This window comes from Neodiprion fabricii, chromosome 1 (assembly GCF_021155785.1).
Source record: "Neodiprion fabricii isolate iyNeoFabr1 chromosome 1, iyNeoFabr1.1, whole genome shotgun sequence".
Lineage (NCBI taxonomy): Eukaryota > Metazoa > Arthropoda > Insecta > Hymenoptera > Diprionidae > Neodiprion > Neodiprion fabricii.
This window is the reverse complement of record NC_060239.1, coordinates 18,473,882-18,499,883: the sequence shown is the minus strand read 5'-3', so window position 1 is coordinate 18,499,883 and position 26,002 is coordinate 18,473,882. Positions and strand designations below refer to the sequence as shown.

Here is a 26,002-nt window from a genome sequence, read left to right as displayed (position 1 = left end):
AAAAATCCTAAAAAGTCTTATTCGCCAGCCTGTAAAATGTCCCCTCTCAGAATCTCGGATGCGTGACCCTCGTCCTGGCGCTCTATTCTGAAATTATTAGCGATTGCGAAATCCCTAATTTTAAGTTCCGCCTAGGGTTCGGAGAGCCGTTTGGAACACGCATAAAAGTGCCACGTTACAATACATATAATATTACAATACATATAAATGAAATATGTATTATCTTTTTTGTGATATTTATCTTGCGTATCCAGACTAACAGTCTTTGTATTTGCGTTTCGACAGCAAAAAAATTCTCTAATACATTTGGGCGCATACATATTCCTATAAAATATATGTAATAAGTCTTTCCGCATCCAGTTTTAGGTTAGAATCAAAACTCAATTGCGTTTCTGTAAAAGTAAGAGATTTATTTACACTGTGTACAAAATTCACTAATAACCTCAGTTCTTACCTGTAAAAGTAAGAGAAACAACATTTAAAGCTTTTAATTCCAGTGCGTTATTTCTATATAAAGGTTTTGTAATAACCGTTATCTTATTCGTTCAACGTTGTTGAATATTTTCTTTTTGAATTTTTCTCTCTCAAAAATTACTCGTCGTCTCCCCAAGCCCGTGCTCTACCGCGCCATCGGTCGGTGGCCTTCGTCGGTAACGCGGCAGATTCAAAACTTGAGAGAAGCAACGACACAAGTACACAAGTGTCGTGATTTTCTTTACATCTCCCCCCCTGGGATAAGAACAATTATGGGTAATACTTAAAGCAATTGTTCAGTGCTCATCCAACACCGGTATTAGTTTTGTAACATGAAAGAGGTTTGATTCTGTTTTTCTGTGTCCGGTGTCGACTTCATAAATTGAAGTGGAAATTCTTTTTTGTATTTTATATGGTCCAATCCTCAATTCATCTAGTTTCCTCCTATTTAGTCGATCTCCATTTTCCACGTAAACTCGGTCTCTCACGTTTAACTTTAATTCTTTTCGATGCAGATCATAATTTTCTTTATTATAGTTGTGAGACTTCATCGTGTTTTTTAAGGCTAGTTTTCTATCTCTTTTCAGATCATCATCTGTACACTTTGATTTTAATTCCCGTGGTAGAATATTTACGTTTTCACCTTCCAGTAGGTATTTTGGAGCGAATTTTGTGATTGTGTGTTCTGTTTTGTTATATGCCTCTACACACTTTTGTGCGATGGTTGTCCACGCGATTTTTTTCTCACTTTCGTTTATTTTGCATCGTATTTTATTAATCAGGGTTTGGTTCAATCTTTCATTGAGATCATTAGAAAATGGTGCATCAACAGCAGTGAAGACCATTTTGATGCTTTTCTCTTTTAGAAATTCCTTAAATTCTTTCGAATTTATGCCAGGATATTGATCTGTTAATATCATGTTGATGTTGTAACTTTGTGTCACATTCTTGGTTAATTTTATAAAGTCATTGGAGTTTTGATTTCTTGATGTTAGAATATAAGCGTATCTCGTAAAATGGTCAACGAGAAGATGTAGGTATTTTTTTGTTGAACGAGATCCACCAAAACCTCCAATGGTGTCGATAGATATAATTTCAAAAGGATATGACGCTGGCCCCAAGTGTGACATCAAACCATATTTAGATTTTTTTCTTGATTTGTTTTTTTTGCAAGTTTCACAAGTATCACAGATTTTTTTTATGTTCTCAATGAGATTTTTCGCTGTATAAAATGCGAGGGGTTTATCACTCATGTAATAGTTGGGACAGCTGCAAATGTAATGTCCATGCAATGGTATGTAATCTCAGTACAATACCATGAAATATTCGTGTAATATCATGCAATAGTAGTGTAACGCCGTGTAATACTGTGCGATAGTTATGTAATACCCTGTAATAGTCATGCAATATCATGCAAATACCATGTAATAGTCGTGTAATATTATGTAATGGTGGTTGCAATAGTCATGAAATACCATGAAATACCTGTGTAATACAGCATGTAATAGTCATGTAATACCTGCGCGCGCAGTACCAAGCGCATGCGCTTTACAGTGTTTACCGGATTCGTGACATAACCTTGAAATTCGTATTGGCAACTGTTTGTATAACCTATGGACCGTTATTTCTCGACTTGATTGTGTGAGTCTGCCGGCTACAACACGTGAATGACGGAAAGGTACGTACTTAATTTAATCTGTCGCTTAGATCTGGCAAATATTCAATTATTTCTTGCTGACCTGTACAAAAGTTACAGGCAATTGAATTTCAGCGGTTTTTGTTATATAAATATAAGTAAATATACCTTAGCATGGGTGACGTGATATTGTTGTAATTTCCGATCCGTTGTATTGCTTCTAAGTTTGCGTCAATCCAAGAGAAAAGAAAGAATATGACCTAATTTTTTTACCACCTACCAATTTATGAAATGAAAAATAAAAGAAAAATCCTAACTGTCGCATAGTGCAGGACAGAATCATCTACAAGTGCTCAAAAATTGTGACACACTATCAATTATTTCAATTAAATTCCAAATAGATTCAATAATTATGCGTTTTTCAATTGACTTCATGAAAACATACGATTTCGTTGAAAGTTCTAAGAAATCAGATCTCTATCAGTTTGTCCTGGTTCCTTACTCATTGTTCATTCCAGAAGTGTCACAAATTGTACTATATTTTGGAATCAATCACTCTAGTTGACATTCACAATGTCAGCAGGTAACTGTGATGTTTGATCTAAAACTAGCTTGGAGTTAGGCATGGAGGAATCAGCGAGCAAGGCAGAAAAGGAGAGTATGGCGAAGACCATCGCTGGAAATGTTAAAGAACAAAAGTTTTGGGTCGTAATTAGGAAGGAACTTGGAGTTGATCCACCGTTGTACCTGAAGCATCTCCTCACCTGTCTGGGTTTCGATTCAGCGGCCGCTCTGAAAAACCTTTCAAGCGAAGCCTTTCTAGAAATGGAGAAATTTGCCCAAACTGACATGCTGGGATTGTTAGGCGAAGATGGTTACACAAAATCAGACTTCTTCGGTATCTACAGTAATACACCTGAACAATTCCGCATACTACGAGGACATAGGTTTTGCCTCTTCGAAATTCAGAAGTATATTATAGAAAAGGGGTTGAACCATTTTGCTACGGCCGAACAGGATATTAATGAAAAATTAACTAACATCAAAGCAAAAAAAGAAACCAAGGAAACGCTAAAAGCTGTATCGGGAAAAAAATCAGATCCACAGTCACGAAAATCACAGGACTTATTGAGTGAAGAAGATCAATTATACATGCTCATTAAAAATTGGTTTTCTAAGCAACCAGATGGTGAAGAAACCTTCAAAGATTATTTAGAAAGCCCTAAAAATCGGTATATAGAGGTATCTGTCAAAGAAGACGTTGACGAAGAAATTACCTATTCGGGGAAAATATCGTGTTGCCTGTGTAAAACTAAAATTACCGCGCATAAAGCCGAATACGGGAAATCAGTACCGAGGAAAACTCGTTGGGTATGTCAAAATTTTATGAAGCACGTAAAGGAAAAACATTTGACTTTGAACCCTGTGGAAAATTCGAAGGAAAATTTATTTCCTCGCAAGCATAACAATAGCAATAAAATTGATACAAAATCGGGTCAGGCGGAAAAAAATACAGCAAATGTTCTCAAAAACGTCGTCGCTAACACTACAGCTTTTACTTCTAGTTGTAAAAAGGTTCAACCCGAGGTTCAACCACTTATTACGGATGTATTCGATAAAGGCACCAATGACAATGATAACTGGAATACAAATGCTAGTTTGAGCGACAGTATCGCAAACAAGAACCAGAAGCTCGGCCAAAATTTACCAAGAATTATCGAAGACGTGAAATTAGTCACACCCGTTGAAATAAGAAGGGATATTATTAAAATTGAAAAAAGCAGGGGAAAAAGGCATATTACTAGAGAAATTGAGAGTGATGACGAAACGGAAGCGAAACCTACTAAACGGTCGAAAAATCGAATTGAAAGCGATGAAGAACTCGAAGTATCTGCACGTGACAAGCCAAATGATGAATCGGATGTTAGATCACAAGCTGTGATAGTTGAAAGTACAAATGATGAGTTACAGGGGGAATTCAACCTCGGAATAATGTAAAAGGGGTTCTTTGTTCCGAGAAAATTCTATCAACCCCATTGACTAGTAATACCAAAAATACTAAGACTATAGATACAAAAAGTTCCGACTGTGAAAAAAAAATTAAAAAAGATCTAAGAACTAGAAGTGACAAATCCTACCGACAAAGAGTGAAGAGTATTACTACAGAGAGAACGATTCCATATTATTTTCCAACATTGAACGAAATGGAATTGCTGTTGAAATATAATGCAGAATTAAAGGATTGCGTGAAAAATTTATTAGCACAATCGGCATCGAAAAAATTAACGAAGTCTTGTCCAACAGTCAATGAAAACAGTAAAAGTAACTTGTTAGTACGAAAATTGATGAGAATTTCTGACAAACAAAGTCAGGCCGAATCTTGCGGGAACAGATACGATTGCACAGTGAAAAAGTTTGCATCGTATATTTTCATGATTGGTGGAAGATTGTCGTACGAAACGTTATGCGCGAACTTGCCTCTACCATCCCCCTCATCTGTCAGTCGGTATTTGTTAGAAAACGGACCAGACATCATTGAAGGGCAGCTTCGATTGCAGGAATTGAAAAATTACTTAATCAAGGCCGACCTGCCTCTAGTCATATGGGTAAGCGAAGATGCGACGCGTATTACTGGCACCGTGCAATATGACCCAAAAACTAACCAATTAATTGGGTTGGTATTACCAACAGATAAAAATGGAATGCCTAAGTGCAAATCTTTCATGGCAACGTCACCAAAAGTAATGGAAGAAACGATGCAAAATATTCCAATTGCTTCTTTGGCGTACACAATTATGGCACAGCCTTTACAAAAAAATGCGGCGTCATTTTGTCTGTGCATATTTGGAACCGACAATAAATTCACAGCCGAACACGTGCTTAACAGATTCCAATTTATTTACGAACAATGTCAGCAATTCGGAATAAGAGTATTAGGATTTTCTTCGGATGGTGATCCAAGATTGTTAAAAGCGATGAGGATTGAAAGCCAAATAGGTATTTCGAATCTTGATTTACTCTTTGGTAAAGAAAATTGGACATGGTTCAACAGTGAATTTTGCAGTGAGTACTTTGTTTGCCAGGATACTGTACACATTGGTACAAAGCTAAGAAATCGCTTCATCAAAAACTCAATTGTTCTGCCGATGGGAAACAATATAGCGACTGTTAGTCACCTGAAACTATTGATACAGTCACAATCTAAAGACAAACACCAGATAACTTATTCTGACTTGGACCCAAAGGATAAAATGAATTTCCCTTCTGTTCAAAAAATATGTCAAGAAAATGTCAGAAAATTACTCAATGATACAGTACCTGGCAGCGAAGGAACATGTCAGTATTTGAAAATACTACATAACACCGTAGTTTCATACATCGATTCTGAATTAACGCCGTTGGAAAGAATATTTAGCATCTGGTATTCTGTGTTTTGTTTAAGGATGTGGCGTGCATGGATTTCGGCAAATGACAGTTACACTTTGGGCAAAAATTTTATAACTTCCAACTGTTACACATGCATTGAAATAAATGCTCATACGCTTATTGACGTCATCATACGCCTGAGAGATTCGGACCAACCAGAACTCTTCCTGCCATCTTTATATAGTAGTCAACCATGTGAAAGCTTTTTCCGACAAGTCCGTTCAATGTCATCCACGTACTCGACTATTGTCAACTGCAGCATGATGGACATCATTCATCGTCTCAATAGAATTCAAGTACAAAATGAAATCATCATCGAAGAGTCAGAAAATATTATATTTCCAAGATTTAGGGAGAGAAAAAGTGTAATCAATGTCAACACATATCCACTACCTTCTAATCAAGAAATACAGAAAACCGTTGAAGACGCGAAATGTCGAGCTATTGAAGATCTCGGGAACCTTGGTATATTTTTCAACAATATCTTATGTACACTGCCTTTTTCTGCAAAGTCTATTCAACTAGACTCAGACGACGAATCTGACAGCGAAGAAATCAGCGAGGAAACGGAGAGCGCAAATGAAGACACTATATCTGCAGAACTTGAACATGATATGATTACGTTGCAGTCTGTAACAGGAACTTTGGAACTCAAAAATTACTCCACCCAAACAGTTCAACTAAATGAAACGAGTCCATTTGCAGTCGTGCGTGATTCGTCGCAAGCCGAATACGTCGTTAGAAAATCGTCCATTTGTTGGCTGCTTAATAAAACCAAGCACCGTTTAAGTAGCGACAGACTTCAGAGAGTACGAGAAATCGAACTGCCGCATTTGTCCAAGAAGGTACTTATTAGCTTGATATTAACTCTTCCTAAATAAGTAATGAATATCTTTCCTTATGACCCAGACTCATTAAAATACTGCGGAAAATGTCCTACCTACACCTAGAAAAAAAATATAATGCAGCATTATTCTATGGTAAATGTATAACCCCAACGAATAGAGTTGTATAATTTATGCGGCAATTGGTTGAGATTCTAAATTTTTAGGAGGTTGAAGTTCGTAACGTTAACGAGACGATACAATTTGAAGAAAATCGCCATTTTGCAACTTTAGAATTTTTTAGAAATGCAGTAATCAATAAATAGTGGCTTGAATCAAGCAAAGTCAACCCACATCAGAACTACAGCCTCTGTAAAGCAATTACGAAGTTGAAAAACATAGTTTTTTTTCAAATAATGTGTCGTTACGTTAACGTTACGAACTTCAACCTCATAAATTTTTTAGATTCCATCATTGGCACATCCTGTCGTTGTGATGACTACAAAAAGTGTTAATTTTCAACTTCTTGGTTCTCCGTATAATGTTATTGTTTTTCTAGGAATCAGCTACTAGATCAAATACTGTCGAAGAGAATCCGGAAATAAGTATAGGGACATGGATGCTTTTTAGAGAAGACACTGAGGCAGAAACGAAATACAGAGTAGGCCTTGTTCTTGGATTCGTCTATCTAACTGGAAAAACAGACCCACAAAGAGAATACTCCAGATTAAGCGCTGACGTCAATAATGAAAGTATTGGCGTACTATGTACCTGGTATAGATTAATAAGTTCTAGTCTCCGTCCGGCACCAGTGGGGTCACATGATTACAAATGCATTTCTGGATATATGCGAACTTTACCAACACCACAGATAGTTGATGGGCATATTTTTTATTCGGATTTAGTTTTGAAACTAATCCTCGAGATTATTCCTACAACTTCACTCCAAGGTAATACTGCTGTGAAAAAATTTCATTTGAAATCATTGCACGTCTGGTTACAACGTTTTGAATTTTCAGGTAAAGATGCAAATATCGGAAATTTTGTGCTGATCGAATTTCTCACCAAAAAAACCAAAAAATACTACATCGGCGTTGTTAAAAGTATCCAATCAAGAGACAGAGATTGCGAGGAAGATTATGAAGTCAAATTCATGCGAAAAGTGACGAATTCGTCGAGCTCCATATTCGTTTTTCCAGATGTGGACGATACAAGTTATGTAACAGGAGATCAAATAAAGCTAATTCTGAGCAACCCGAAAATTGACCGAAGACGTCATCATGTATTCAGTGATTCTGATTTGTTAGAGTACGCTGTGATTTAAAAGTTAATTGAAGATCGTCTCAATTGCTAAAAAATATATATAATTATGTATCGTTAACCTCTCCAGAGTACTATTAGCATAAATATACAGAGAATATTATTATAATATATAAATTATGGTTGCGTTGAATTATTCTTTACTATATTTAAAGGTTGATTTGCAAATTTTATTATGAAATTTAGAGGGTAAAAGAGGTTATAAAAAAATAGTTGCAATAAACTATTTAATGTAATTCAAGCAAGACTTCAGGGATGCAATTAATGACAGTGAGACAAAAACCATTGTTAATAGGTATACTGAGAAATACTCATCTTACAGTAATATAATGTGTATCTATATAAATATATAATAGTCATGTAATAGTCTTGTAATAGTTGTATAATTAGTATGCAATAGTCATGCAATGGTCATGTAATTCATGTAATACTATGTGTAATACATATGCAATACGTATGTAATACTTGTGCACTATCTGTGGAATACGTGCAATACTTATGGGATACTTATGCAATACATGCAATACTATTGTAATCCCTATGCCATACATGTAATACCAGTGTAATAACTATGTAATATGTGAAATACATATGCAATGGTGTCATACTTGGGACAGTCATTATGAGAGTGGTAAGCCCCTCGATAAAATGGTGTTATTTTATTCAGCATTTGAGTTCTTCCAATATGGCAGTAAGTTTTGTGCACATTTTCTATCAGGTTTTTACTTAAATCTTCTGATAATACGATTTTTTCTCTTTTTTTTGTCTTTTTGTAGTAAATTTCATTTTTTTTTGTCAGTTTGTTTTTATCACGTTGTATGTTTAGATTTTTATTTTGGTCACTTTTTATATCCTCTAGATTTATTAAATTTATCACTTTCAGGAAATCTTCTGTGTCTTCATAAGGGTCTAGAACTGGATTCCTACTTAAGCAGTCTGCTTCTTGGTTTGATTTTCCTGGGTTATATTTTATTTTTAAATCATATTGGGATAAATAGTATGTCAAATCCCCTAGTTCTTCATCCGTTCTAGCCTTTATGTTCATGTGTTCCAAGGGTTTATGGTCGGTGTAGATTATGAATGTTTTTCCCATAAGCCAGTGCTGCCAGTACTTTACGGCTTCTTTTATTGCCAAGCATTCAAGGTATATCGGTTTCTTTTTCTTTTGGGCCTCAGTTAATTTTCTTGAGAAATAAGCCACTGGCTTACTATCTCCATTTTCATCTCTTTGTTTTAGCACAGCTCCCACTCCTTTGATGCTTGTATCTGTGTAAATATCAATTGGAACCTCCGGATAAAAAATTTTCAAGACTGGTTCCGAACACATTAGTGATTTTATTCTATCAAACGATTCTTGACACTCTTCTGACCAGTTGAACTGTACGTCCTTTCTCAATAGGTTGTGTAATGGGTCCAGAATGATTGCAATATGTGGTATAAACTTGTGGTGAAAATTTATTTTTCCCAGAAATTGACGTATATTTTTTCTTGTTTCTGGGACTGGAAAATTTTTGACAGCCGTTAAATAATCTTTCAGAGGTTTTACTGAATTATTTTCTATTCTGTGACCTAAATAATTCGCATGATTATTTGCAAAGGTGCATTTTGAAAATTTTAGCCGGAACCCTTCAGTTAATATTGCCTCCAGCAATTTTGATAAGTGTGTTATATGTTCCTCAAAAGTTCTTGAAAAGACTATGATGTCATCTATAAAATTTACTGCAAAATCAGAGAGCTTGTATTTTCTTATGATGTTTCCCAATATTCTCTGAAAAATTGCTGGAGCTGTTTTGAGTCCGAATGGGAGGCAAGTCCATTGGAAATGGCCCTCCTGTGTTATGAATGCAGTTTTGTGTCTATCTTGAATTTTCAGAGGAATTGACCAAAATGCAGAATTAATGTCCAACGTTGTGAAATATTTGCTGTTTACTGTTTTCACCATCAAATCTTCAATCAGTGGGAAGGGTTGTGATTGAGGGACAACGACTTTATTCAATTCTCTGAAGTCTATACATAATCTTGATTTTCTTTCATCTTCTTTTTTATATGCCAGAGTAACTGGGGCAGCAAACGGGCTGTATGATTCTTCGATCAGTTTTTTTTCCAATAGTTTTGCTATTTGATTCTCTATTTCTTTTCTATCTTCAATCGTGCATCTGTATGGGCGTTTGTAACAATATTTATCTACCATTAGGTCGATATGGGCCTCATAATCCTTTACAGTGCCGACGTCATATTTGTCTTTAGCAAATACTGATCTGTGTTTATCTATCAATTTATCAATTTCTCGTTGTTGATGTAAACTTAAATGATTTACTGAAATTTCAAATTCATTAGTATTTATATGCTCGTTGAAATCTACTTCCCATTTGTTCATGTATTTGTTTTCTTGTTTTGATACTTCCGAGTCTAAATATTTTTTTTTTCATGTTTGTCACCTAGTACATCAGGAATCTCGACATTTTTATTCTCTATATCTTCTTTATTCGAGGCATTTTTGTTTATTTCTTTATTGTTACGTTGTATGATCCTTAGATCTTCATTTTGGATTAGATTGAAATTCTTGATGCAATCCAGACCGATTAGAAAATCATAATTAAAATCTTCATTATCCACAATAAAGATATCCATAGTTTTTTCAATATTGTAAATTTTTATTTTTAAAGTTACCATACCTTTTGTTTTCTTTACACCATTAATAGTTTTCAATTTTACCATTCCCATGTTTTCTGAATGTTTTTGTTTTATCTTCAATAATTTTGCATTAATTAATGACACATTTGAGCCTGAATCATAAATTCCAGAAACTACTAGAGAATCATTCAATAGTAACTCGATTTTTATTAATGGTGTTACTTCGAGTTTTTTGGACTTTTTTCATTTAGTTCTATTTCTAACTCTGAATTATTGACATTTTTTATTAGTTCCGTCCTTTTATTCTTTTCATTTTTTCCCTAAACCAGCAAGTTGATTCAGGATGATAACGTTTACCTCTTTTCTGATCTTCACAGATTTGGCATGGTTTCTTTGCTTCAACTTTTTTGAATTTTCTATCAGCGTATTTTTCTTTTTTTCCATTTTAATTCTGTCCACAAGATGTTCTAATTTACCAATTTCGTTGTAGAGATCTTCCGTTCCATGCAAAGTTTCTCTGTCAATTTTGTCGGACACGTGGTTTGGTAAGCCGACCGCTATAAGGTCTACTAGTGTCTCAGTATCTATCGATTTTCTTATTTCTAGTAACAATTTTTCTTTTTTCAGAGCATAATCGAGCAAAGAGCCTGCTTGATATTTAAAAGCCATAGCGTATCTAATTGGAGACCACCCTTTATTTGCAAAAGTTTCACAAAAGTTTTTTTTCCACTTGCTCCATTCTGATTCCACTGTGAATTTCAAAATCATACAGCTATACCAATCTGCACTAGCTTTTTCAAGGAAAAATTTTAAAATTTCAATTATTTTCCTGTCTTCTGTTACCATACAGCGTTCGCACTCTTTCTCAAATTCCTGTATCCATTGATGGGCATTTGAACTTTTTCCATCAAATTTTCCGATCATAAAATCTGTTGCTATTTTCCCCAAGTTCTGAATTTCTGATTTTAGCTGTTTATCTTCGAGCACTTTTTCCAATAATTTTTTTATTGTTTCATCCGTAGTATTTTGTGCAGTTTCAACTACTACTTTTTCTGTAACATCCTCTAAATAGTAATCTCTAAATTGTAAATTTTCTTCTTCATCCAAATATACTTTAGATAAATCTTCTGTTAAGCTAATCCACACTTTTCTATATTGGTGTCTCTTTGTTAGTGTCTTTTTTACCTCAGCGAATGTTTGTGTTGTTATCAGCTCTTTGTATAAATGTCTTGGTTGATATTCATCTGGCACGTCAAACGTGCGACCATCTGGTGTGCCTATTGAGGTTAGGCATAATATTGTTGCCTTTCCATCTGCCGACCCCCTCATCTTGAAATCAAATCTTAGTTTTTCCATTTTCTTGAAATATTTGCAGAAATGTTGTTTTGTAATAAGTCTTTCCACATCCAGTTTTAGGTTAGAATCAAAACTCAATTGCGTTTATGTAAAAGTAAGAGATTTATTTACACTATGTACAAAATTCACTAATAACCTCAGTTCTTACCTGTAGAAGTAAGAGAAACAACATTTAAAGCTTTTAATTCCAGTACTTTATTTCTATATAAAGGTTTTGTAATAACCGTTATCTTATTCGTTCAACGTTGTTGAATATTTTCTTTTTGAATTTTTCTCTCTCAAAAATTACTCGTCGTCTCCCCAAGCCCGTGCTCTACCGCGCCATCGGTCGGTGGCCTTCGTCGGTAACGCGGTAGATTCAAAACTTGAGAGAAGCAACGACACAAGTACACGAGTGTCGTGATTTTCTTTAAATATATATAAGGAAACAAAACTTATAATTATGAATATAATTAGAACAGTTAAAGTTTCCTATAGCATCCGTTCTAGGATGAAAAAGTCAAAACCAGTGGCTGACTGCGTTAGGAACAACAGGATGAAAAATAAGTTGAAAGATTTTCAGTAAAACAAAGCCTTAAGTTAAAGATAGACGAATGACAGATGGCCATAATTTATAGATTATAATAATTGATATCAGAGTATGACAATTAGTTATTGTTAAATATGCCTATGTATTTACAAGAAAAGTCTGCCATCACTTCTAAATCGATTATTTTAGGATTACACAGAAAAAAAAAAAAAAAAATGAATAATGATGTTATCAGCTGGACTCTGCCGTATAGGATATTACGAAATTAATGAACGTCATAATTCAATCGCATATTACTTCACAGCCTTCTCTTGTTCATTGTCTTTATACTTGTAGATTGCTAGGTTTATGAGTTCATATGACAGATATGACTTTTCTTTACACTTTCTGAGGCATGCGCAGCCAGTCTCTAATCGGTTGGGAAATTTTATGATCTGTAGAATTGTCATATCTCCGTCGGACAGTATCTGTTAATAGAGGAATCGCTTTATCTTGTTATATCTCAATTTGTTATAGGCTAAATATGTTCAATAGTTAATTGATTTTTACAATTTGAAGGACAGCTAAATGCTTTTTCATGTCGCCCACTCCTAAAAAATTAGTCAAGAATATGCATCTGAAAAGTAAATAGATTTACAAATTCGATACAATTAGAATACTCACCTAAGATAGCATTACATACCGTCAAGTCAGAAAACTTATTTTCTTCGTCTTTCCCTTCCAATTATACTGTTGCGCGACCTTGTTTAAGAAAATACGTTTCACCAAATTGATTGTGATAGATTTTATGCTATTGCCACCGATTTTACCGAGTTCGTTAACCTGTAGGAATAATCATTTCAACAATCAAGGATAATTAAATATTTTGCATGGAGAATTTCAGATTTCTATGAAATGTCTCCTAGATTATTAGGAGGTATATTAGTGATGAGAAATTATAGGATCTTAAGTTTTTTATGTTTCACCAGATGGTCGATTACACATACGAAAAAATGAGAGAATAAATGCTGGAAAAAATCAGAGAATACAAAATCCCACTCGTCGCAGTAAGAGATGTACTAAACTCAGTCTAGATTCTGTCTCCTCTGATTTTCTTAAATTTGTTCAATTAGTCGTTTCGGGTGGAGCCCTGTGAAATAAGAATAAGTGTCATGATATTTTTATACTTAATCAGCACTAACTTTCACTGGCCAATGATTTAGTTCCATTTAAACATTGTTTAGAATCAAGTGAATTTTGCCAATTAAGAAATTAGTCACTAGCTTTTTTAATATGTAACATCAACAATATTTGTTTCAATAATACTGTGATGATATTTGTGATGTTGTCGTCACTTTGTCCTTGCGCTTCACTTTGCACATTGTCATTATTTCTAAGCTATTGATCCGGTAAGTTATTTTGATTCATAATAACTGTATTTATGTATTGCTCCAGGTCGGCAAACTGTCTGATAACAGGGTTCTAGAACTCGATTGTACCTATAACTATGTTGTTTTAGAAAAAAGTAACGTTCACATATTGACCTTACAAGTTTTTTAAACGATCTAGTGATTGCTGTTAACCAAGCGATAGAATTTGACAATTATAATTACAGGAAAATAGGTATGTTAACTGTTTTTGAATGCTTACCATTATCTGCAGTGAGAGGTCCTAAGCCTGTTATGCTTCAAACTAATTTATTTGCACCAAAAATACATTTTGATTTTTTCTTTGCACAGTCGAATTAGCAGTGCTGGCTGAGTCAAATTCAGTGCGACTTTGAAGTCTCATATTAGGTATAACATCCTTATCGTCAGAATCTTCATGCGTGGAGTTCTTCAAAGACTTCATATTAATTGCTTCATAGGAAAACATATTCAGAGAGAAGGCAAAAAAGATATGGATCATCGACGTGGGTTCCGCGAATTAGTGATGAGGACGAGTGTAAATGAAACGAAAATGATGTTGAGATGGAGAAAGATAATGATTACCGATAAACGAGACTTTTATTAAACGATCAAACGAACTTACCTGTTGTGAAGTTCGATCGTAATTATATGTAGAGTCTCGTTTGAGATGATTACATCGTAGTACCGTCTACTTCACGTTAGTGTCACGAATATTCAGAGCTTATAAAAAAAAAGAGAGCGCCTGGCCCCCTGGCGCTGCGGTTGTTCCTTCTCCAAGTCATATTGTTTAAAGTACTCCATAAGGATTGAAAATAATAAAATAAACACATTTCAATAAATAAAGGGGGAGGGAATGATAGAAACGAACGGAAATAAAACGTTCAATGGGTGGGATGTAATCATCTCAAACGAGACTCTACATATAATTACGATCGAACTTCACAACAGGTAAGTTCGTTTGATCGTTTAATTATATTACGAGTCTCGTTTTCGAGATTACATCGTAGATGTTCAGAGAATAAATTATTTTATTATTTTCTAAACAGCCTCAGGCAACAAAAAACGCAATTTTTATCGAGACCAGTGGTCTCTCGAGAACAAGAATCAGCGGTTTTTTATTCGCTTACTTCGATTCTAACAAAATGTAATTAATGATATCTTATGCATTAACTTATAAATATTATGAGAACACGGTTGCTGCAAAGTCTTTTCTGCCCGATTTAAGGGGTTAGGTGGGTTTCAAAAGCTCAAAATAGGTACATTTTTATGAATTTTTTTTTACTTAATCAACAGAATATTTCATTCCATCAATTTGACACATAAAAGATACATATTTTATAAGTAGTTTGTGAAATTTTCATTGAAAAATATTGAAAATTAAGGCGTGGACACGTCGTCTGCTGTGACCCCTCAAAAAAAAGTTCTCTCGGCGTAGTCAGGATAACTCATGACAGATTCATCTGAAATGCAAAAACCAAAAATTTTCTGTTAGTAGATGTTTAAAACTCGTACTTGGACGAAGGAGAAAAAAAAAAACAAAAATTACATTTTTGGCGGCGTTGAAAACAAAAAACCCTTATTTTGAGTAAAATTTGCACCCTTCATGGCCTTGAAAAATTACTTGGAATAGAAAAAAAAAAAATTCCTTCGTTCAAGTACGAGATAATGTTATTTTGAAGAAGTGTGCAAAATTTGAAAGAGATCGGTTCATAAGTTTTCGAGAAATCGTGACTACCGATTTCAAAAATGTAGTTTCGAGAAAAACGCGATTGAAGATTGACATTCAAATAACATGTAAATAATCGTACTTACACCGTATAATGATGGAAACCCATGTTTTTTCCACGTGCCATCACCTGACACGGTGACATCTGTCGTATCTTCAACATTATTTTCATCACACGTTAATTTTTTTTCTTGATTTGCAGCAGACAACAAAATTGATTCGGCAACAGTTATGACGCACTCATGTATTTTATCAACATAAAAATTGTACGTTGATGCATTCAAGAATGAGGAACTTATATCCATCAAACCACAGAATTTTTTACATCCGACAAGTCCTAAGCCTAGTATTCGCATCACAAAAATAAACGAACAATAGCTAAGCAGCTGCCTCGATATATCTGCCTCCATATACCTGCGTCACGCTCGGTTATAGCCTGATGGGTGAAACATCCAAAGGCTATATCTCTTAGAATATGACTCGGATCGTTTTAAAATTTTAAAGGAATATTCTCAACATATTCAATTATAAGATAAGCAAAAAAAAAAAAATTCGATTTTTTGAAATTTTGAAACCCACCTAACCCCTTAATCGGCCGATTATAATACTCTGCAAATACCTGCGAGTCCTTTGACCAGCCCGCGGTATTTCTTATCGCGCTAATATCCAACCCCTTTGCCAAGGCAGCCGACGTAGACGCGTGCCTTGTACTGTGCGCCGTGAACTCAGGTTCTATGCCGCTCTTTGCCAGCACTGACCGGATCCAACGACTTATTGTCTGGGTACTCGCCGATTGAAGGGTTTTCTCGAAGTGATCAGTACGTTACTGCAATCGCCTCTGAGTGGTTTTGTTATTTCCAAATATCTCTTCAACGTGCTCGCTATGCACAGTCTAGGCTGTTCGCGAAAGTACGGCAATAACAAAAGTGGCTGGAAAGCCCCTGGTCTCGACGTTTTAATGATGTCCGAGATCCTTATCTCGAAGCCCTGTGCCGAGTGAGAAATATTGTCAAGTCTCATGAGCGAGAAAGTTTGCACTCGATGAGCCGTATCTAAAGCTAACAGCGTAACTAATCTCTCCGACAATTGTTGATTGTTTAATGATTCGAGAGGATATAAGTTCGCAATGTACGTAAGTACGATGCCGACGTCCCATGTTTCGTCGTATCGAGGTTTCGTTGGTCTAAGCCGAAAAATCCCTTTAAAAAATCTACTGATAATCCGATCGTTAGTCATGTCGTTCGTCGATATTAACGAGATCGCCGATCGCGTCGCGTTTAATGTGCCATAGGAGGCTCCTGAACCGTATCTCATTTGCAGAAATTCGAGAATGCGGTTCGCGCTCGCTTTGTAAATGTCTGTTTCCGTCTCTCGACAGAAATTCGCCCATAGCTTAATAGGTCCTGAGTACTGCTTCCATGTACTCTCGGCGAGAGAAGCCAACAACGTCTCGATCACTGAGTCCGAGAATTTCTTGCGGCGCGGCGGTAAGATTCGCCGACAATTTCCCGGCAATCAAAGTCAGTGATTTCTGTAATGGATGCTGGAGAGACCTACAAGGAGACAATAAAAGCCATTTAGCGGGAGCGAAGATCATCGGTTTCTCTACGAGAAGGTCCATAAATATAGGGAACCATGGTTGCGAAGGCCCATTCGGCACAATCGCAATCCCACAGGCGCGATCTGCGATAACTTTTCGAAGGAACCTGAGTACCAATGCGAACGGTGGAAATGCATAAAAATACTCCGATTTCCAGTTGATCGTGAACGCGTCAATAGCTAAGGCATCAGGATCTCTGTGCCACGAACAATAAGCTTGACATTTCGCGTTAATCCTGGATGCAAACAGGTCCAATTTTGGTTTGCCAAATTCCGAAATTACTTTCTCGTATGCCCAACTCGACAGTTCCCATTCCGTGTCTATATTCTTTATCCTCGACTCCCTATCGGCCTCGACGTTTTCCTTGGACGCTATGTAAGATGCGAAAATCCAAATTTTCCTACACTCGCACCATTGCCAAATCTCTTTTGCTATCCCATTAAGTGCGGCATATTGAACTCCTCCCATTCGATTCACATATGCAATAGCTGTCGTATTATCGATTCTTAGTAAAATTTCGCAATTCGCTTGCAAAATATTTAAGGGCCATAAAGACGGCAATTAGTTCGAGTTGGTTAATGTGCAGCCCTCTTTCGGTGTCACTCCAAAAAACCGTGTGTGCCTTCATTACAACAATACGCGCCCCAGCCCGTTTTTGACGCGTCCGAGTAAATCTCCTTAATAAATCGAAAACTTCTTATCGGACCAAATGACGTTGTAATATTTTGTTTCCACCAATCGAATTCGATCTGCAAATCTGCGGATAATTCGAGCTGTGCATCGTAATCCCCCCCGCTGACTAACAGGGCGAAGAACTTTTCTCGTTCGAATCTCTTGGTGTATAACCATCCATACTCGATTGCGCGACAACAGTCGACTAACTTCCCGATGAGGTGAGCGAATTCCCGAATTGTACAAAACTTGCGATGGCTACAGTCGTCGATCACGGCTACTATTTTCTTTCTCTTGACTTCCGGTAGCTCCAATCTCATTTTTCGAGAGTTAATAACGAATCCTAAAAAAGTGCAATCTTTCTTGGGAATCAAGCTACTTTTTTGATAATTCACTATAAACCCTAGTGACTGCAGTTCTTTAATAGTGACTTCTACGTTTGTGCGACACGCGTTAAGATTCGAGCCGATGCAGAGGATATCGTCTAAGTAAATTGTCGAGATGAATCCTTTCCCTCGTAAATAATTCACTACCGGTTTTAGGATTTTTGTAAAAATATACGGCGCTGTGCATAGACCGAACGGGAGGCATACAAATTCGTACATTATATCCCCGAAAATGAATCTCAAATATTTCCGGCTTTCCACGTGCATAGATACCAAAAAATACGCATCTTGTAAATCTATGTTATACATAAAATCACCTCGCGAGATTAGTTTCGTCGCAGTTCTAATGTCCTCTAACTTGAAATGCTGCGTGACTATAAAGTTATTGAGCTTTTTCAAGTTTAACACGAATCTCATTTTTCCGTTTGATTTTGGTACTAAGAAATACGACGAAATAAATTGTCCCGGGCATGGCAAGCAGGGTCTGACTGCGCCCAGATCTAACAATTTGGCGATCGCCAGTTTCATATGTTCAAGCTCAATCCCAGAATTGAATTTTTGCTGAGGAGGCGGAAGAGATTGGTGTACTGACTGGTCAAATTCAATTTTGTACCCTCTTACACAGTTTAAAATGAATCGATCCCGCGTGATCTTTTCCCATTGGGGGAGAAATTTTTGCAGCCGCCCCGCTGCTTTATTTACCTCTAAGGCCTGTCCCGCGAGCGTTGGTACGAGCTCTGCTTGCGACTCTGGCTCCAAGCTCGTTGTTGATCTCGCTGTTGATACGACTGATTCGACTTCGGGACAAATTTGACAGTCTTCCTCGATCCTCTCTGGTTCGCGCTCGCCCGAGATCCCCCTCGATACGAGTTGGACGACGGGCCTTTCCAGTTTCCCGAATTCGAGTTACGAAGAGGCGCTTTGGGCACCGATGGTTGAGCCTTCAACTCCAAGCCCACCTTTTCGATCGACTTTGCCGTTTTTATTTTTCCGCGCAAATCCTCGCCGAATAAAAAAGCGTCGGGCTTAGTTGCGTCCAGAATTCCCTTGATCTTCTTGTCGAGAGATGGCGTAATGCACGATCTTCGTGTAATCGAGTCCAGACGAGAAGCGTGTGCCAGCAGTCGACCCGCGTCGGCAAGATACTCCAACAATTGATACTCGTCAATGCCGTCTTCCTTGAGGGTCAACAGCAACGAAATTCCAGCACCCAATGCGGCTATAGCTGAACCGCGAATATTTTGCACATTTCTCAAGTATTTGTCTCGTTTTGTGGCCGACTCGAAGAGCGATGACGCTACTTCTGCGTTTAACACTGGCGCTTCCAAGCGACAATTGCCTGTTCGCGTATACTTTGACAACAACTCCTCTAGGTCGTCTTTCTTGAGTCCTTCGGCTATCCATTTTTCCCAATTTCGTGCCAAAGTTGAGTTTAGCTGTAATTCTGGCGCACCAGATTTTTCAAGGGCACCCAGGATACACAGGGTCTCTTCGTCGAAAGCCTGTGCTGCGTCCTCTGTAGCCTGACGCTCAGCATCCGCTGGAGTTTGTCCTTCGGTATCTCGCGATGGATCAACCGATGCGACGGGGAGAATATTTCCCCCATTGTTGTCGTTCGTTGGTGACAAGCCTGCAATGGATTAACCTGCGATAAAGACAGCCTCTCGTATTTGTTACGCAAACGAGTCTCATTTCGCAACAGCCTCGTGATTGACAAAATTACTCTATCTTTGTTCGGCTAATGCCGTCGAGTTACGCGACCGTAACCTAGGGCCATCTGCCGATTCCTCCATACAGGGGAATCGTACAGTTCGACTCTTAGAAAATACTCTGAGAGATTTCCTTCGTACGGCCTGGGCCGCCGAGTCATGTGGCCATGATAAGTGCGGAATATGCAATAATTATTCATTTTTGCGAATTACATTCACAATCGACTCAAGGCAGAACTCTGAGAGTCTGCCTTCGTACGGACAAAACCGCCGAGTCTATGGCCCGCTATTTCCGCGAGTGACACCCGCTCAAACCTTTTTAGGTTTTGTTCGACCCGAGACAATTTCTGTGAACTTGTCTCCGTACGGCAAAGCCGCCCGGTCTACGGAAATAACGAAAGAAAAACAGAAAAAAGTACCTTGACGACTTGTCGATGCCTCCTGATTGCCAGCAATTGTTTTCTTTGCAGCTCTACCCGAGGTGGGCACGCTCGTGTGCATAACCTCGCGTCTCGGGCTACTCGAGGTCGTATCTGAAGAGCTATCAGGCATCGCATCAACTATCTTCTTCAACTTTTTAAAGAACTTCTCGCTCTTATTCTCCTTATTCTTCTTCCTCTTGTGTGATTTTCCCATGATTTTTCTCGATTAATAAACTGGAACAATGCTCTAAACGTGCTACACTTTTACGCACGAAAAACGTTATGACTTGGAGAAGGAACAACCGCAGCGCCAGGAGGCCAGGCGCTCTCTTTTTTTTTATAAGCTCTGAATATTCGTGAAACTAACGTGAAGTAGACGGTACTACGATGTAATCTCGAAAACGAGACTCGTAATATAATTGATTTCGATGCGGCGATAAAGACCGTATCGCAAGAAAACGTTACAGAGAGTGAAGATTTACAGAGCTATCTATTCTATTACATAGATTACACACATACATGATTTCGAGACATTAGACAATACATGAGATACAGCTGATAGGTTTTGAGTCGCGACACGGGCAAGCGGCGAGATTTGACGCAGAGACGGCAAGTAAACATTGCACGCGAGTGTGCGTACATGTATGAGGACGATTTTGAGTGTCGCGAGACACACATTTAACTATTCGATACTTTGCCGAACCAAATTGCTTATAGAAAAGTTTTCTTCGGGGAATTGAATTGAATTCTGTTGAAATTGATGGTCTGTAATCTTTAGTGTTCACATCATCGGTTTCTCTGGATTTCATTCTTGTAGCAGCAATCTATATACTTTGAGTCAATAACTTCTTTACTGGCGGAGTAGGGTACTCGAGTATAGAACAGTCATTCATTATGTCCATGACAATGCTGGACAAATACAAGAAAGTTACAGAGAATGCTTAAGGCTACTTATAGACTAACTAACAGAGAAAAGAAAAAACAAAAGGAGAGAACAAAGACAAACAAAAAGGTGCTCAAAGTGAGACAGGAGAGAGATTAGAGAACGACCGAACAGGACCAAAACGAGAAAAAGCAGAGTAAGTTAAGGTAGGTGAAAGGCCTAGCCTATAGTGCAGCAAGTCGATCACGATCCAGTTCGGTCTCAAAAAGGTGCAAGCACAAGGCAGCTTTAAAGCTCGGAAAAGAGATCACTTTCAAGCTGGAAGGAAGCGAGTGCCAAAAATACACTCTGGCCACCAAAAGGGATTTCTTATAGGTCTTCGTCACAAAACGAGGAATGAGATAATCCCCCCTTACCAACTTATCAGAGCCTGGAGCGGCAGAGTCACGTTTGAGGAAAAGATCGCGACGGTACGAGGGGGTTCGAGAATGAAGGAAGGTAAAGAGCAGACGCCCGATGAAACAGAGCCTGCGATCCCTAACCGCCAACCATCCCAACTCTCGACGATGGTGAGTGATCCTTTCGTCCTTGACAACACCGCAGACGAAGCACACACAGGTGTTGAGTAGGCGTTGCAGCTTAATGTTCAACACGGCCGAGAGGTCATTATAGACTATGCACGCGTAGTCGAAGATGGGAAAGACCAATGACGTGATGAGCAGCTTGCGCAAAGGGGCGGAGAGCATACGGCGAGAGATGGAGAGCTCCCGGAGAACGCAGTGGACGCGACTAAAGATAGCATCTACCTGATTGACCCATGCAAGCTTATTGTCCAGCAGAAGTCCTAGGTTACGGATGACTGTAGACAACGGCAAAGAGGCCCCATCTAACAGTATTGTCGGGAGGTCCAGGGAGCTCAAACGATTGACAAAGGGAGCACTACCAAGGATCATGGCTTGGGTCTTCGAGGCATTGAGATGGAGAGAGTTGGTGACGGCCCAGGCAGAAGCCGCAGCAATGTCCAGGTTCAGTTTGTCCACCGCCAGATCTTACTCGTCCCAGGGGCATTGAATATAGACCTGAAGGTCATCCACGTAGATCAGGTGCTCAATGTGCTCAAGAGCTCCGGAGAGGCCATTCACAAAGAGAGGAAGGGGAGGGGGCCTAGAACAGAGCCCTGAGACACACCTAGATCTAGCCCTAACCACGAGGATAACTCCCCAGAGGGGGCAACCACAGCCTGAGTTCTACCGAGTAGGTAGCTAGAGATCCACATTAAAACATGATGGGAGAGCCCAAAGGAGAGCAGCTTAGCAAGTAATCTCGCATGCGGAATGGGATCAAACGCTTTGGTGAAGTCGAACAGTACCAATACGGTAACTTTACACTGGTCAACACCTCGACGAACGTCTTCTGTGAGCTGCAGCAAAGCTGTTTGCGTGTTATGGCCAACTCGAAAACCGGATTGACGCGGATCGAGGAGGGCCTGATCCTCCAGATAGGCAGTGAGCTGCTCTAGGACAATGCGTTCCAGAACTTTGGAGAGGAAACACAGGTTGGCAATTGGTCGAAACTGCTGCGGCGAAGATGGAGATTTGACTTTGGGTAACGGAACAACCCGTGCTTTCTTTCACTCAGTTGGAAATATTGCTGAACTGAGGGACTGGTTGAGAAGAGCCAGCAGGAAGGGAAAAATAACTGGCAGAGCGTCTTTGATATTACGAAACGCGAGATCATCAATTCCTTGCGATTGCGACGAGAATTTAGAGATAGCACTAGCAAGTGTGGTGGGAGAAATGTCCTGGAAGTAGAATAAGTCGTCGTTATATGCCGGTGAAGGAAGACCAGAGCAGAAGGCTCTAACAGCTTGGTCAGACTCTGGTTGCTGGGAAATAGCCGCGAAGTAAGCATTGAGCTCATCAGGAGCAAGACCACCACAATCATTGGGACAAGAGGATGCAAATCCGAGGATTCTCAGCTGATTCCAGAGGGCACGTGAATCATAACAATTAGCCAGGCGGTTCGCGAAAAAGGCAGAGCGGGTATCAGAAATAAACTTATGAAGATTATCTCTAGCCTCACGATAGCGCAAAAGAGCAGAGAAGCAACGGGATCGCTTGTAAGATCTGTAGAGGGCATCCCTACGACGAACCAGAGAGCGAAGGTCAGGCGAGATCCACGGGTCCAGTCCCTGTATCACAGTAAAAGTTGTGAAGGGAGCAGTCGCATCCAAAGCACAGTCAAGATTAGATTGCAGACAACGAAGCAACTCATCTGGAGTTGGAGTGGTCAGTTACTAAAAAGTTGCTAAAAAGTGCGCCATATAAAATAAAATTGAGCAATCGCACACCATATCGAAGGTATATGTCTGTACGATGTATTTGGTAGCACAGTTGTTTGGATCGGAAAATGAACTCGGAGACTAAAGAAATTATAAATCTATACTACGTCAATAACATAAAACCTATTGAAACAAAGATTCTTTCGACCGTAACAATCAAACATTGATCATTATCGGCGTCATTAATTTTTTTTTTCGACTGCATTGTCGTATACTTTGAAGTTTTTAAGGTAAGTCAGCCAATATGCTTAATTATTTGTTGTTTTCGACGTAGAACCAGTTCCGAGGTATTATTTGTAAACCGTCTTTGAATTCGACGCTAATAGCGCTTGTCAGTGTCAGTCATGTTCAGCTGCATCACCTGAAGGAATTCTATTAACATCAGAATATGTTAGTTTCTGTAATGTTTAAAACTATAGGTCAATAATATACACAAAAAACTTTTGGCGGTGCTAGCTTGGATGCAAGCTAGTAGCGCCTAATGGAAATATCTACTAAAGGTGAGTGATTTCGAAAAAGTAACTACACAGTGATTAAATGCTAATTAGATGATCCAAGAACATCTCAAACCCGAATTTGATGCTCGCCCTTTTTAATTTAAAAAAAAATTTTTTTCCACCATTTGTGGGTCTGCTGACTGCAGGCTGCAGTAATTAAATGTTAATTAGATGCTCCAAGAATATCCAAAATCCAAATTTGATGCTCGTCGTTTTCCTTTTGTTCTCATGTTTCTCTACCACTTGTCGGGCTGCTGATGCTGTCGGTGGGCGAATCTATACTAGAAGTGAAAGATTTCAAAAAATGATTATACAATCATCAAATGCCAATTAAATGCGACAGTAATAGGTTGAGTCTCGTGACACAGTGAAAAATATATGAATATTCCGAAAATACAGTGCGTCACGTTTGTTTGTTTTGTTGCGCGTCTTATTCATTTTTGAATCGTAGTCATAATCAAATATTCTGACGTCACATATGAATTCCACCTGCTAATGCAAGTATTCACACTTCATTTATTGCTCGCAATTTTGTCAACGACGACTCGGAAATAAGAATGAACTAATCACCTGAAATCAGGGATAACAGGGTTCGTTCACCCGGGGAAAACCTGGAAACCCGGGAAACCTCAGAAAATTTCTGACAGCAGGAAAAAGAGAGGGAAAACTCAGGGAATTTTGAAAATAAGACTGGAATTTTGAATCTGTTAAAGAAATAAACTCGTTCTCATACAAAGTACGATTGATTTTGCAGAATATAAATTGCGCTTGAAATTTTTTTCCCCACACCACCTTATACATTCTATATGTACGTTATTAAACACTGAACCTTCTTTCTTTCATTATATTAGTGAAAAATCGTAGGGTGTTTTTGTAAATTAATAGTTAGATAGTAAGATAGTGTAGGAGTATAATTTATCAGAGGGGTCGGGTGACTGTATCAAGTAAATACACTTGTTTGTTTGTTCTCTCGATTCCTTTATTCCACTATCTCGAACTCTGAATAGACACATACGATGTGCTCGTTGCGAGCGTTGAGCCTCGAATGGCGGGAGCCTCGCCCGCGCACAGCGGACAGTGCGCAGGGGAAACGCACGGTCGCCAACAGTGCCACTTACATATGAGCGATATCGACAAAGCTATTTCTTACACTCGCTCCCTTTGTCGTATACATTAATATTTCTTAAATTTCATTTAAACGTTTTTAAATCAATATAGCTCAAGTGAGTAGCAACAATACTTATATAGATAAATAAACAATACAAACAAACAAACTGAAACGATATATTGAAGATAGTAATTCTTAAACGATTTAGCTTTGGTCAAACTTCGTATGTTCCTCCTCCTAGCGTACGGTCTCGTTGTTGTTACTGTCCTAAAGGCATACAAAGACAAATAAAAGTTATAAGTTCATATAGACATATACACACACTGTAACGTGGCGTTTCAGAATCGCCCGTCACAAGGGCACACAACCGCTATTATTTTCTAATTTACGCGTCCTCAGCAGGGTACTCCAAACGAACTCGATACAAAATAGGCAATATCTACTTTTAACTAATTCTTTTCTGTAAATTCTTTATTTCGCGCTTCGGCGCAAGCTAACAAGGAACTTGGACGACTACGATCCCGATCAACAAGGGACCACTATCTACCGTTTGCAGCTCTCGACGACTTCGCCTACTGACGGTCTCACCAGACTACACTGACTACCTTGGTGCACCTTTATATACACCTGGGGTAGCAGCCATCCGAACCTTCCGTATCGCCTCGACTGCCGGTGAACAGGGAGATAAAAATCCTCCCGGCGGCCGGGGGCATCGTTCTTCAAAGAGGAACTAGCCGCCTCCCTATCGACGAGGACCGATTGTGTGGGTCGTGGTCCACGGTTTGGCCAACCGTCTGACTGCACGACCTCAGGTACAGGCAGCTAGCTACTGCCTGTACAAAAGCCGGTGGAGGTGAACAATGAGGCGTCACTCTCCACCCGCTAACTTTGACCGAGAGGCACCCTGTGCGTGCCTCTGTTAAAGAAGTCCCCGAGGATAGGCAGCCTGGACTGCAAACTGGAGCGACTATGAAACCGTACGAGTTGGTGTCAACGACGAAATCGCGAGCAGCACGTTGCACAACATCTAGCGGTAATTTTTGGAAAACGTACGACCACGCAGTAACCGAT

The 26,002-nt window shown here is 38.6% G+C and overlaps 2 protein-coding genes across 9 annotated transcripts in view; both read left to right on the top strand.

Annotated features, from left to right (window-relative positions):
- Nucleotides 1-26,002, top strand: part of LOC124177821 (two pore potassium channel protein sup-9) — an 854,038-nt gene that overhangs the window by 157,074 nt on the left and 670,962 nt on the right. The gene's annotated exons all lie outside the window — the stretch shown is intronic.
- Nucleotides 1,704-8,300, top strand: LOC124177208. Of its 4 annotated transcripts, none has more exons than XM_046559468.1 (4): nt 1,704-2,152; nt 2,722-6,381; nt 6,920-7,310; nt 7,380-8,300. In XM_046559468.1, the coding sequence occupies exons 2-4, from the start codon at nt 4,315-4,317 to the stop codon at nt 7,682-7,684; spliced, it is 2,763 nt and encodes a 920-aa protein (XP_046415424.1). In that variant the 5' UTR covers nt 1,704-2,152; nt 2,722-4,314; the 3' UTR covers nt 7,685-8,300. The 4 variants fall into 4 exon arrangements, with proteins under 4 accessions (XP_046415424.1, XP_046415343.1, XP_046415604.1 ...); XM_046559549.1 differs by lacking the exon at nt 1,704-2,152 and having other exon boundaries at nt 4,984-5,107; nt 5,553-6,381; XM_046559387.1 differs by having other exon boundaries at nt 1,704-6,381.